Genomic DNA, 12,606 nt, shown 5'->3' on the forward strand with positions numbered 1-12,606 from the left:
TGAAGTGACATCACAGCTTGCTTGGTTAGCCCTGTTAGTAAAGTGACATCACAGCTAGCCTGGTTAGCCCTGTTAGTGAAGTGACATCACAGCTAGCCTGGTTAGCCCTGTTAGTGAAGTGACATCACAGCTAGCTTGGTTAGCCTTGTTAGTTGTGTCCTTGGAATCTAGTTAGCACCTTTTAAAGCTTAGTCTCCTAACCCATGCCCCCTTTTATCCTAATTTCTCTACCACCCTGACCCAGAATCCCTTTCCAAAAACCAGGAGGACCCAACTCCCTAGCTGTCGTCAAACAATACCAAAAAAAAAAAATAAAAAAAAAAGGAAAACATAGTAGGTATAGTGACCCCCGGCCGTTTGGTTTCTCTTGTAGCCGTTTCGCCGAGTGACCTTCTCGGTGGTGAGCCAGCCCCAGGACCCTCACCAGCAGGGATCGCTGCAGAGCTGCTACGACAGTGGCCTGGACGAGTCGGAGACACCCAGCAGCAAGAGTTCATCGGGTCCCCGGCTGGGCGCCCTTCCCCTCCCCGAGGACAGCTACGAGAGGACAACGCCGGATGGCAGTGTCGGTGAGGCAGAGCACATGGAAAATGGTAGGGGCAAACACTAAAGAAGATTAAGAAAGCGTTGAGATACAGGAAACACACACGCACATACTGCCTAGAGCATTCACCACAGCAGAGCGCCCGACGGTAGACAGTGTCAGAAACATACAAAAACAAGAAGAGGGTCTGTGTTTTTTGAACATTTGTTAGATATTTCTTTAGATGATTTTTGGCTTCGATTTTGGTTAGTTTTGTAGTATGCCAGGTGTAATTTGGGGTTAAGGTTGTGATGTAGAAGCTGTTGCAACAAGCCCTTCCACAAATGTCATGTGAAAGCAAGGTGTGGGATTTATTATGAAACCTGTGATTTGGTTTCAGAAATAGCAGGCTTATTTGAGCAAAGGAGCTACACGAGGGAATTTATGTAACAGAAATATTCATTAAGATCAACACCTTTCAGGCCGTCTTTCTCTCTTTTGTCCTCTCTCATTTCTTTACAATTCCAGTTTAATTTCATTCGTCATCTACGTTTCAACTGGCCTGAGGATAGATGTATAAGATCTGTGTGTGTTCTTTGAGATAAAGTAAAGGAGGAGTAACAGAGGGGGGTAATACGCAACTTGAATTGTTTAGAAGCTATGTACAGTTAGCTGCTGTACTTATTTGTAATGTGTTTTTGGCTTAAGGCCCATATGAAGGAGTTCATTTTTCTACAACTTGGAGATAGAGCTGTTCTTTCGGTTGTAATGTAAAAAAACAGCCTAGAGAAAGTGAGTGGGAGAAGTGGAAAAACAGCGTATAGTAAAGGCAGTCCCTGGGTACAGCACTGCATCTTCCCTTGCAGAACCTTCTCACAGCAGCTAGTTTCGTACCAAGACCTAAATATGTGTGAGTGTGTGTGTCTGGGAGTGCAGTGAGAGATGGGGGTAATGGTCCCACTCATACTCTAGGAGTCTGAGGCGATGCTTAACAAGGAGGAGCTGTCTTGAGAGTGTTAAGCCTAAGTGCAGAGGCTTCTCCACTGCAGCTTAGGATAAGGATATTCAAATGGCTCAAAGATTCAAATCCGGTCTTTTTAGATAGAGCTGTTTTTGGAGATGATGTCTTGACTTGTCTCAGATCAGTGGAGTCAGTATAATACTCCACTGTAGCCACAAGGTGAGGCCCAAACATCCTTTAAGGAGAGGGTAATATATCTAGTTATGGGTTTGCAATGACAGGCAAAGCGGACAGATGTGCACATCAAACAGGCAGTTACACCGGTGTCCACAGTGAGCTTTCTCATATGTTGGCCTTAATGCAGATTTAAAGGGATTTTAACCACAGTAATATAAGATCATAGGGCTACCTTGTGGATACTTACAATCTTTTTCTTTAGACAACAGGCCCTGATTTAATGGCCAAATTAGACCCAATTAAAAGATTCATTTCAATTTGGTCTCGGTTTAAAGTAATAGTACAGGGACAGCCAAAGGCAGAGCACACAGTGAGATGAAAAGTGTGATAAGGCTGTCAATCAAATCTACTTTAAAAATAAAAATATAAGTAGTGAAACAAAATGGAATGTTGAACACCAAAGAAAAGCCCATGTATCATACAATGTTGTCCGATGTGAAATATTGTACAATTAGCACACTGACCCAAAATACATGGTGGAATAATCCCCATCAATCCAGGTTTCAGCTCACTGCGTATATGTTGTAAATTCTCCTTTTCCCATGGTTTCAGAAGGTACTATTGCAAAACACACTGGAGTTTTAGAGGAGATTTGTTGGAGGAACAGAGTCAAGGTCAATTCATGAATCAGTCTCCATCCAAGAGAAACAACAAGCTCTGCTGCTACTCGCTATCTTTGTGAGATCAGCTGAACTGGTGTGTGCATGGGTGTGTGCGTGTGTGTATGAGTGTGTGTGTAGATGGAAAGGCAGCTGTGTGAGTGAGAGTGCATGCGAATATTGGCCTGTTTTTGTTCAACATATTGTTTTCAAAGCAACCTCTGAATAGTTTGCAGCACATTCATACAATTACAGTTTATAATAATAACCTGGAGTTAGGTAGGGAGCAGCGGGGTGATTTGAGACACTGTAATTGGTCTTGGTCCTGTCGTTCAATCAAAAACAGCTATTTGTTCCCGGTAATGTGTCCTTGAGGAAGACTCTGAGCCCCTGCTTGCTCACTTATGCTAGGTCACCATGGATAAGGGTATCAGCAAAATGCCTAAGTGTAAAGTAAATGCAATCATCAGAGGTTAGGGCAAATATTGGCAAAGTGCTTCAGCCTCTAGAGCCATGCTAACTACAGTCATTAGCACTCCCCCTTGTGTTGTAGCCAAAGCACACACACACACACACATCACACACTGCTTTATTTGAAGCCCTTGCTCCTTTTATAAAATGAGGGGAGTTATGAGGAAAGAGGGAGAACAAAAGTTAGCAGATGGCTTGCAGTGGTGCTCAGTGTTGGCATGGGCATCATTAGCGACAGGTAATTGCAGGCATTTATGCGCGTAATGCGACAGTTATTCGTGGTTTTTATATTGTCTTGTAGACGAACAGAAGGAAGCAAGCAAATAGGGAAGTAAGAGTGTGTGTGTGTGTGTGTGGGTGCACGCGTGTGTGTGTAGATGAAAGCGATTGATGTCAATTCAAGACTTTGCGGCCAGAGTGTCAGTTTGAGGATTTCTGTTTTCCATTCACAGTGTTACTGATTCATTATTTTTGATTGCCATTGCTTTGTGTCAGGAACAAAGGCCCGTGTCCCTGTTTGATTCCGTCCCTTTTCTGGCTTCTAACTTGGATGTTGTCGATCGATGTTCGCACAATGTGCAGGAACAATCATCCTCCGCTGCAGCTGCTCTTCTGCCTTACACATATGAATGCACACACACCAACACACCAACACATCCACACACACACAGTTTGTTTTTCACTCTTGTGCCTCCCGCTCTCCATTCTTCCGTTCTCTCCACCATGCACAGATTTACCGAGGGACTGTATTTACTTTTCCTCATCTCTTTCATCAAGGTCAGGATTCAAACTTTGTTATTTTCTATTGGTTAACTTCTTTCCATGGGGAGTGTCAAATAAAAAAATAAAAAAATCCAAGACGGTCTTAAAAACAGGGAGTGTCGGGGTCATCGCGGGAATATGAACATTCTTGACCCAGTCCACTCGGCACAAGCGATCACACAAAACTCCTCTGTAGTTTCCCCTTCACAGACGTTGCTTTAGCAGAGTGAGAGACACACTGCATGTCTGCAACCTATGAAAATTCAGCTGCATCGTTATGTTTCTGACTTTGTAACATTGAACAGCGCACAAATAATAATAATTTGTAGTCTTTACAGCAAGAAAAACATTCAATTTACCAAAAATCTAGAGCTGGATAGTATCATATAGTGCTCAGCTATGGCATTTGCTATGTTTTGCAAAGTCTTGATCTTTTTGATGCACAGCTGGGCCCCTCACTTATTCATAAGCTTACCCCGGTGCTCATCAGATATTCATAAACGCTGAGTGTTTAGAGACAAACACCCGATTAGGCCGTTATGGATGTCAAAGAGCCCTTCCAGATGTACAGCGTTATCGGTGGGTCAAAGACTCATTGCTCTATTATTGATCTTCACATCACCAGGGGTGGGGGTTGCCAAGTGGATTTTTCAATTTTTTACTGTGTAAGTTCAAGTACACCTGAAAATAGCATGCTTCCACTCTGGCCTTTTATCATGAGTGAGGTGTGCAAAGCGTTTTCAGATGAAACCTCTGCGCAAATGTGAACAGCCCGCGGCACTGAAGATGTAGTATCATTGTCCATTACATCAGTGCAGCTATGCAGAGGGCTGTGCTTGTCGGTCACGCTGGCGAGGATTTATCCTATTTGATCCACAACGTGAGTCATTATGTAGCGGCTTTTGATATAGAATAAAAAATGCTTATGCATAATTAGTACCTTTCACTTTGGCTTTACCTCCTCGAATTCAACTGTGAGTCAATACAATTGTGTGTGCTCTGCTGCTAACGCTATACACAGGTAACATAGACGGTTCATATTAATGGACAGAGCATGTGTGATGTCACCCATTGGTTTGTGGAGATCTGCTACGATCTGTTGCAGATGTGACGATTTTAGACGAGAGGGAGGAGGGAGACAGGAGCCCTCACACCCTATGTTATGTTACACATTTTCACTGGCAATCACATCATAGCCACGCCCTAAAACACCCCGTTTTATCGCTGATTTTAAATCAACAAGACCATAATTAAAAAAATGAACATCATTATGTATTGCAGAACCCTTAAAACTAGTGATTGAGACCATAGATGTTATGAAAAGGTTTACTGAGGTGATAAATCAAATGAGAAGTTGGTAACTTTCTCATAGACTTCTACAGAAACTGACCTCCTTTTGCAACTCCATGTGTTGCCCCCTGCTGGAGTTCAGACAGAATGCAGGTTTAACGCAATTCCGCATTTGCAGCTCTTTTCTGTACTGGATGCTTTGACCATTAATATTAACAGTCTATGACAGGTAGGCAAAGTATCCTATCTAGACAGTAGTGTGTGTAATATAGAGGATTGAACCAGAAGAGTTTTAAAGAGGGAAAAGCTTCTTAAAAAAAAAGATATTCCTGTTTATATTGTTGTGTTTATCTGCATATAGATATATTTTGGTCTACTCCACTTTTTTCCTTACCACTACATCACTGAGTGCATCTCACAGAGGCTGATGCCTGATTTCATTTACGCTGGCTGTTAAGACAGATGAATAGTGCAAATTTATTGTGGCCTGTAAGAGAGTAATAGCACGTCCTACTGGCTGCTAACGTTAGCATGCCTCCCACGTTTCTGGGGTTTGGCTGCCAGACAACCACCCTCCAACACACACACACACACCAGGCTCTCTCTCTCCTGTCTCTCCCGCTGAGAAATCTTGGGGTACTACCTCTGGATTACAAACATCATCATTTAGTGTTGGCTAACTGGTCCGATAGAGGAAGACAGACAAGTGGCACACCCACAGCAGTTGTACAGAGTAGAGCTAGAGTACAGACACTGTCTGAGCCTTCGCTAACGTACACAAGACCAACACATTGACTGAAATGTACAATTTTACACAGAGAAATGAACAAACACATGCTCAGTCACATAAAAACACAAGCTTAAGCCACTCACACTCACTCCTCATTCAGCACAATGAGGGACTTCATCATTTTCCAGCTCTGTGATGCACCTCACTAGATCACTTCACTCATGTTGTTTCTCTCTATTTCCGAGGCTATGCCCGTTGGAATGCTGCTTAGCCTGGTTAATAATTTGTGTGTGTGTGTGTCTGTGTGTGTGTGTTTGTGTGAAACTCTGTTCATTAGGCGAGCCCAATTGTAGGGCCAGATGGCAAAGCGAGTTTTTTTAATTAAAACCATTCATATTTCAAGAGCGGAGCGGCAGCAGCGCTGGTCTTAGGTCTGATTTCCCCCAACTTGGTGGAGGGATGGGAGTATCTGTGTGTTTTTGTGTGTCTTTGCGTGTGTGCTCTTCGCCCATCACCAACCGATGTAGCGAAAAATCACCCAGCGGAAGGCACTTGTGCAATCAGTCAGCATGTTACACACGCTACCCCCCCCCCCCACCCCCCCGGTCGACTTCCCCCAAAGACGCAAGTTCACAAACACTACAACATGAATTAGGAAATTAAAAAAGCGGGACAGAAATAAAAGAAATTAGAATGAATTGTTGTACATAAAAAGTGTATAAAAGATGTGGATGAATGCAGCAGAGTTTTTATTGTGTGCCATGCGAACTCCTCAGCAGTGTGTCTCTCATTCATTTCCATCTGTCCTTTACCCCCAAACCCCTTATTTCTTTTCGTGATATCCTCAGGCAAGCCCACAGCAAGGGAGATCGAAAGAGCAAGAGTACCTGGTGAGATGATTGGAGGGAAAGCACTGAGGTAAAGCGTGGCCAGGCAGAGTAAATGAGTAACACATTGCACACAAGCCTAGGAGTGGATCAAACGATGGGAGGTTGGCAAGTAACCAGGAGATAGAGAGAAAATTAAAAACAACAAAAAAAAAAAAACATACAAGAGAGATAGAGAATGAGAAACAGAAGGAAAAAGTGAGCGATGGGGTTACATGCACGGAGAAGTTGCCAGCAGGGAGTGGCGCTTGACAGAGAGATGATTGATCACTGCTCAGCCAGAGCAGGCAGGTATTCAAATCATACCCCAGTGTCACATTCACAGTACAGTCCTGTCTTCCTCTTTGTCTCTCCACATTAGCACATGTGGTCCATGTAGCCCACCCAGTGCAGTCTTAAAGGATCAGTTCACCCAAATTCTCATTTAGCCATGCAAAGTTGTATATGGCCAGGTTTGGGGGTAGCCACTACAGTGCTGAAAAATTCAGCAGCCACATCTCTTTCTAGAAACTATGTCCAGCTTACTGTGGGTCATTCGCAGACCTCACTGTAGACATTTCCCAATTGTAGATACTTTTTACTAAAGAAAGAGTCCTAAGACAAGTGCTTGTTTTGTTGATTAGCTTCAAAACTGTATAACCCTCCCAAGGGGTTACTAGATAAGTCTGAGCAGTTGTGAGATAATTAACAGAGAAGAACAGCTGTAAAAGAAATCATATTTCTTTAACACATTGTTTCTTTTTAGATTTCCTCTTGTGAATTACTAATTCCACCTCAACTCCTCTTTTAGACATCTAAAAACAACCCCAAAAAGAGTTTGGAATCATGCAACTAAAATAAAGGAAGAATTGATTTGGTGTAATTTTGGAAATTATATTCACGTCTATAATAGTTGGAGGAGTGGTCGGAGGCAGATATTCCAATTTGGATGAACCAACCCTTTACATCAATAAGTAATAATGTAGGAGGAGGGCAGGAAACGAGTTAAAGGGCAATTTTGTTAAAACTTGAAACAATCTTTAAAAACAAATGGGAGTAGCATTGGGATGGATGTTATGATGCTGATAGTACACTCACTGCAGTATAAGTAAAAATAAATGTGAAATGACGGACGGATGTGTGTGGTGTGTCCACACTCAGACAAACACACACACACACACACACACACACACACACACACACACACACACAATAATGGAACTGTTGCTGTGGTGTTTTGTGTAACTAGAGGCAGGCTGACACCCACTCCTAACACAGATTAAAAAAGCCATTCAGCTGGCTTACAAACGTCGATACAAAGAGAAGCATCACACAGCCATTTGGTTTGAGAGAGAAAAAAAAGTGCAGACACTTCATACTGACTGTGCATGTACAGAATATGGGCCATTTTTACGCACAACACTGGCAGCAAATGTCTTTCAAATTGTTATTGTCAAGCGCATGCACTAAAAGGCCCACTCGAATAATGCAGCCTTGTTGTTTTCGGAAGGTATACAAGCGTTGATTTTTTACATCAAAGACAGCTGTACTTTTGCATCGTCTTCTGCAATCTGTACGCAGAGTTGATACAGCCAGAAGTTGGAGGCGAAAGAGAAGGAGATCAGAATGATGTTTCATGGCACTGCAGCGACGTGACTTTACTGTCAATGAGGGCCTACAGTCATACACGCCGCCATGTGCATTTTGTGCCTTTTTAGAAGCAATGAAGCGGCGACTGACAATTTGGCTTTTCTCCAAATGGCACGAGCATTTGTTATGTTCCGAATAAAACACTTTCTCCGACAGCTGTTAATTTGGACAGCGCCTCACTTTTTTTTTGGTCTACATACCTTTTTTTTCTTCTTCTTTTCTTTCCCAACATCTCTCACAATATCATCACTTCTTGGCTAGTCTATGTGTCAGTTTGTAGCGTTTGGTGGGGCGGTCTTCAATGAAGACAATTAAACAGCTCCAAGGCACTCAGCCAAAGCCTCCTGTCCTCCACTCCCTCGTTCCCTCCCCCTTTCCTCCCAGACACTCTGTCTTCTGCTTGTCTCCCCCCCAACCCAACCCAACCTCCTCCCTGGATCTTTCCCTTCTTCTCCTCCTCCTCCTCCTCCTGGTATTCATTCTCTTTCCAACTTCCCTCTCTTTCGTCACAATAAGCGGTTAGGATTCTGAGCATGATTGTAGAGAGGGTGAGGTGAACAGGTTGTGCACAAAGGAACATCAGGTGTGCAGCACCGGGACACAGTGGGCACCATGTCTTTCCTAGTGGGGGGTCTGTAGCATGGGAGTGGGCTCGCTGCATGGGATTCCAATAATACTACTCGCTGCCGGCAAGTGTTTTTATTTTTTGTACAATTTGTGATTCTTGAACGTGAGCTGAGCATCCAAAGAAGATCACTGCACAAGACAACTACACATATGTATGTACATATGTTGCAGCTGAGAGGATTTTTTTTTTCTCACTTTGGGGAATTTGTTGAAAAAGCACAAACAAACAGAATTCAGAAAAACACATTCAGGTGTTAGCACATTCTGTAGGCCGACACCAAGCTGAGGCCGCTCATGCATTCATTCATGCATTTGCCAAACATACTATACTTTATGTGCAAACACTGTCTCTCACTACCTCCTCCTCATATCTAACAGTTAAGGCACATACACAAATGCATGCATGTAGTAACTCTGCTGGGAACTCATTTCTCCTGCTCAACACATTCTTTCCATGCGTCTGAAAAACTTGCCGGCTATTTAACTGTGCACATAAGGAATGCATGCGGCGATTATGAAACACGTCCCATTTATGTGAACTTTCAGTGAAAATACAAAACGGTGAACATGTTTTACCAAACCTGATTGAACCAACTGGAAACAAACGTATCTGGCATTCAGCCAATATCCGTGAATTCATTTCCGTGAAGGTCTGCCGATACCCTTGTGATTCTCACTGTGTGCGATCCAGGTTGAATATGAGCAATGACACTCTTTTTGACCTTTAAGGTAGGAATTCAAATTGTGTAAATCTTTCCGGATGTATTTTTGCAAGAGCTGACGCATCCATGTTCTAGGTCTTTATCTGTTTATTATACCCATTATGTATATGTGGCATCTGGTCCAACCAGCAGCTTAACCTTTTCAATTGCAAGTTCACACTATGCTTTTCAACCGCCCACGACTTTGTCCACAGACACAGGCACTACTGAACAACGATACAAAATATAAAAAATCAACGAAAAAACTTGTTTTTGTAGTGTTCTTCTGCCACCCCGTCCGCATTTACCCACGTGTGCCTATTTACAGAACAGCTTGCTGTGCCACATCTCCAGCAGGCATTGCCATGAACTGGCATTCCTTCTGGGAAGAGATTTTGTCAGGAAACTCCTCACTCTGCCAGCAGCGTTGGCTTCGACCACTAATTGATACCAATTAGGCCGTGTTATTTAGGAATTTGACATCATGTTCGCCTTTAATCGGGTTGGTTTGATGACTCACAGACACAGCTAAATGCTGTAAAACTGTCAAAGCACAGGCACCCAAATGCTTGGTTGTGGCAGGCATTATGTGGAAAACTAATGATAATATTAGTGTGTTGCTGGAGCTATGTGGGGTATGTTAAGACACACTATGCGACATTCCTGCAGCTGTGAAACCGGTCAAAGTCACTGTCCTCTCATCACTTTAGTGGATTTAATATCAATAATACAAACAAAAAATGATATGATAAAATAATAGTAATGATAATAATAATAATAATGTTGTTGTTGTAAAGAGCCTATGGACATCTTAAGTGTTTTGTTTTTAATTTTTTTTTATTTTCACACCAAAAAACATTAATACAGTATTATATGTTTCACAAAAAAGATGTGATGGACTATTGCCGAAAAACCCTCAAGGGGCTTAAAAAGAGACAATCTCCATAGAAACAATTGCATTTAACAATTTAAAAACAATTTATAAGTAGTAAGTGTTTAAAAATGTAATTAATGTAAGTCAACAGTTATAACTCTTTTAAAGACCTGAAAGCGCTCTTAAACTAAAAAAAAAAAAATATATATATATATATATATATATATATATATATATATATATATATATATATATATTTATATATATATATATATACATATATATATTTATATATGTGTACACTCACCGGCCACTTTATTAGGTACCCCATGTGTATATACATATATTATAAAGTCCATGTTTTTAACCAACTATAAATTATTTGTAAAATATGCGCAGTTATATATCATCACAACATATAATTGCATCTGTGTTAGAATGCATTCACAACCATTTACTAACTGTTAGCACACCAGTAACAGATGCTTTATATAGGAGATACAGGTCTAGTAGAATTGTCCTATCTGTTGATATAAATCATTATTAAGTCTTTATAAACTGCTTACAAATGCTGTAGGTGGGGTCTTGATAAAGTGCTTTACAGAAAGTGATGTGGATCACTACTGAGTGCTGAAGAAAACGTGTGTGTGTAATGAAGAATGCATGTACTGTAAAGCTGTGTGTGTGTGCGCACACGCCTTTCACATGCGTATGGATCCGAGCGGCGATGCATCATACTCTCAGCGGAGCAACGAAACTACCGCGGCCCACCACAACTTATTTTTACTCCCTCTTTCTTGCCCGCTCCGCTCCTTCGCCTCATAAAAATAGATGAAGGGATGTAACAATGGAAGAAGGGGGTTATCCTCCCACTTTTTTCTCCCTCCCTCTATTGCCTTCTCTCTCTTTGAGGACACAGTTAATGTGACTCATATGGAGAAAGGGTATGACGTGAGGGTGGGAAAGAGTTGAAATGAAAAGCTAACACGGTTTATAGAAGGTGGCCTCCCTGTGGCAGAGCCGTGTTAGCGGTCTCCAAGGGGGCACACGCTGCGAACTTTGACACCAGGGGATGGGTTTCGTAACATCGCTTCACACTACCTGTCCAAACAGAAAGACATACAGACACACAAAAAAACCTCCATATACAGCTGTGTGCGCCTGATGCACCTACAGGTACAATATCCTCCTGAGTTTCTCTAGCTGAGGAATTTCATTATTTCGTCTCTTCTTATTTCATTTTGGCAGGGTTTTTTTTCAAGGCACCGTGGTCACGGACACAATTACTTAGGGTCATATATGCATTAGTGGGGAAAAATAAAAATCCCCTTCCTGAAGTAGACATTTGTCTATTTTTTTTTTTCTATGTCAGGGTGGGGTGAAAAAAAGGATACTCATTATTTTTCTTACGGTGAACAATCCTTCTGTGGTTCTCTCAGCGGTCTCAAGAGAACAGTGGGTGAGGTTTTTGTCCGAGCGTTGACAGTGACTTAATGGCTTTTGCGAGGGACTTTTTAACAAAGGCTTGTCCATTTAGTCCATCGAACCAGTTTTCCTGGAAACTGCGAGGCAAGAAATTCACATAATGGTCAGCATTAGCACCATACATGTTTTATGAAGGCCTAGAGCTCACCCTACTTAAGAAAAACATTCGCTGAGCCATTCACACAGCCGTGAAATTGGCGTGGTGGTGTGTGTGTGAGAAGGAGGAAATTGTGTATGTATGTATGTGTGTGTGTGTGTGTGTGTGTGCTGTTAATATTTGCGCTCTCCCTGGTCCTCTCTTGTGAGTGCGAAGCTGATTTCTCATGCATTGTTGACCCATTTAAAAGCTTTAGCATTTTCGCTATTGTGCCGTCTCCCTCAGCTGATGGTTTATTCCAATACATACAGCACCTGCATAAAGTAACACAAAGGAACAACCCAATGCATTTTGATGCTTCTTTAAAGTACAGTCTTTTTCTCTTGTCTTTCTTTTGTTTCCTTAAAAACACTCTCCTGTGTTCTCTTTTTTCCTCCTCTCTATCCCCCTTTTGCGTCTCTTGGAATGCAAGGATTTGAAGTTGAATGCATTGCAGCGGTGCATCGTGAAATAAAATTATTTTCACGTTGAGATGAATATGCATTGGCACCCGGTAATCAACAATGGGGCGTCAAATTGAGCCCGTGAATTGACAAATTTCACCTGAGTCTCTTTCCATCATAGGTGCAACCCTCCCTCTCTCTGGGTTGTTTGTAATTTCGGTGCACCTGGTCGCGAAAGCATGCATCAGCACATAGAGATCCCCCCCATTCCGGTGTGGATTTTTTTTTTT

General features: G+C 42.1%; 1 protein-coding gene across 7 annotated transcripts in view; it reads left to right on the forward strand.

Annotated features, from left to right (window-relative positions):
* The window catches only part of pcdh7b (protocadherin 7b), a 107,760-nt gene that overhangs the window by 50,044 nt on the left and 45,110 nt on the right, over positions 1-12,606 (forward strand). For 3 of the 7 annotated variants that reach the window (XM_032499239.1, XM_032499236.1, XM_032499232.1), the window contains exon 2: positions 374-593. The exons of 2 other annotated variants lie outside the window; for them this stretch is intronic. In XM_032499239.1, the coding sequence (XP_032355130.1) occupies positions 374-593 (220 nt within the window). The remainder of the gene's footprint in view (positions 1-373; positions 594-12,606) is intronic. 2 more of the 7 variants (XM_032499237.1, XM_032499233.1) reach the window with 1 other exon arrangement.

Source organism: Etheostoma spectabile, chromosome 19 (assembly GCF_008692095.1).
Source record: "Etheostoma spectabile isolate EspeVRDwgs_2016 chromosome 19, UIUC_Espe_1.0, whole genome shotgun sequence".
Classification (NCBI taxonomy): Eukaryota; Metazoa; Chordata; class Actinopteri; order Perciformes; family Percidae; genus Etheostoma; species Etheostoma spectabile.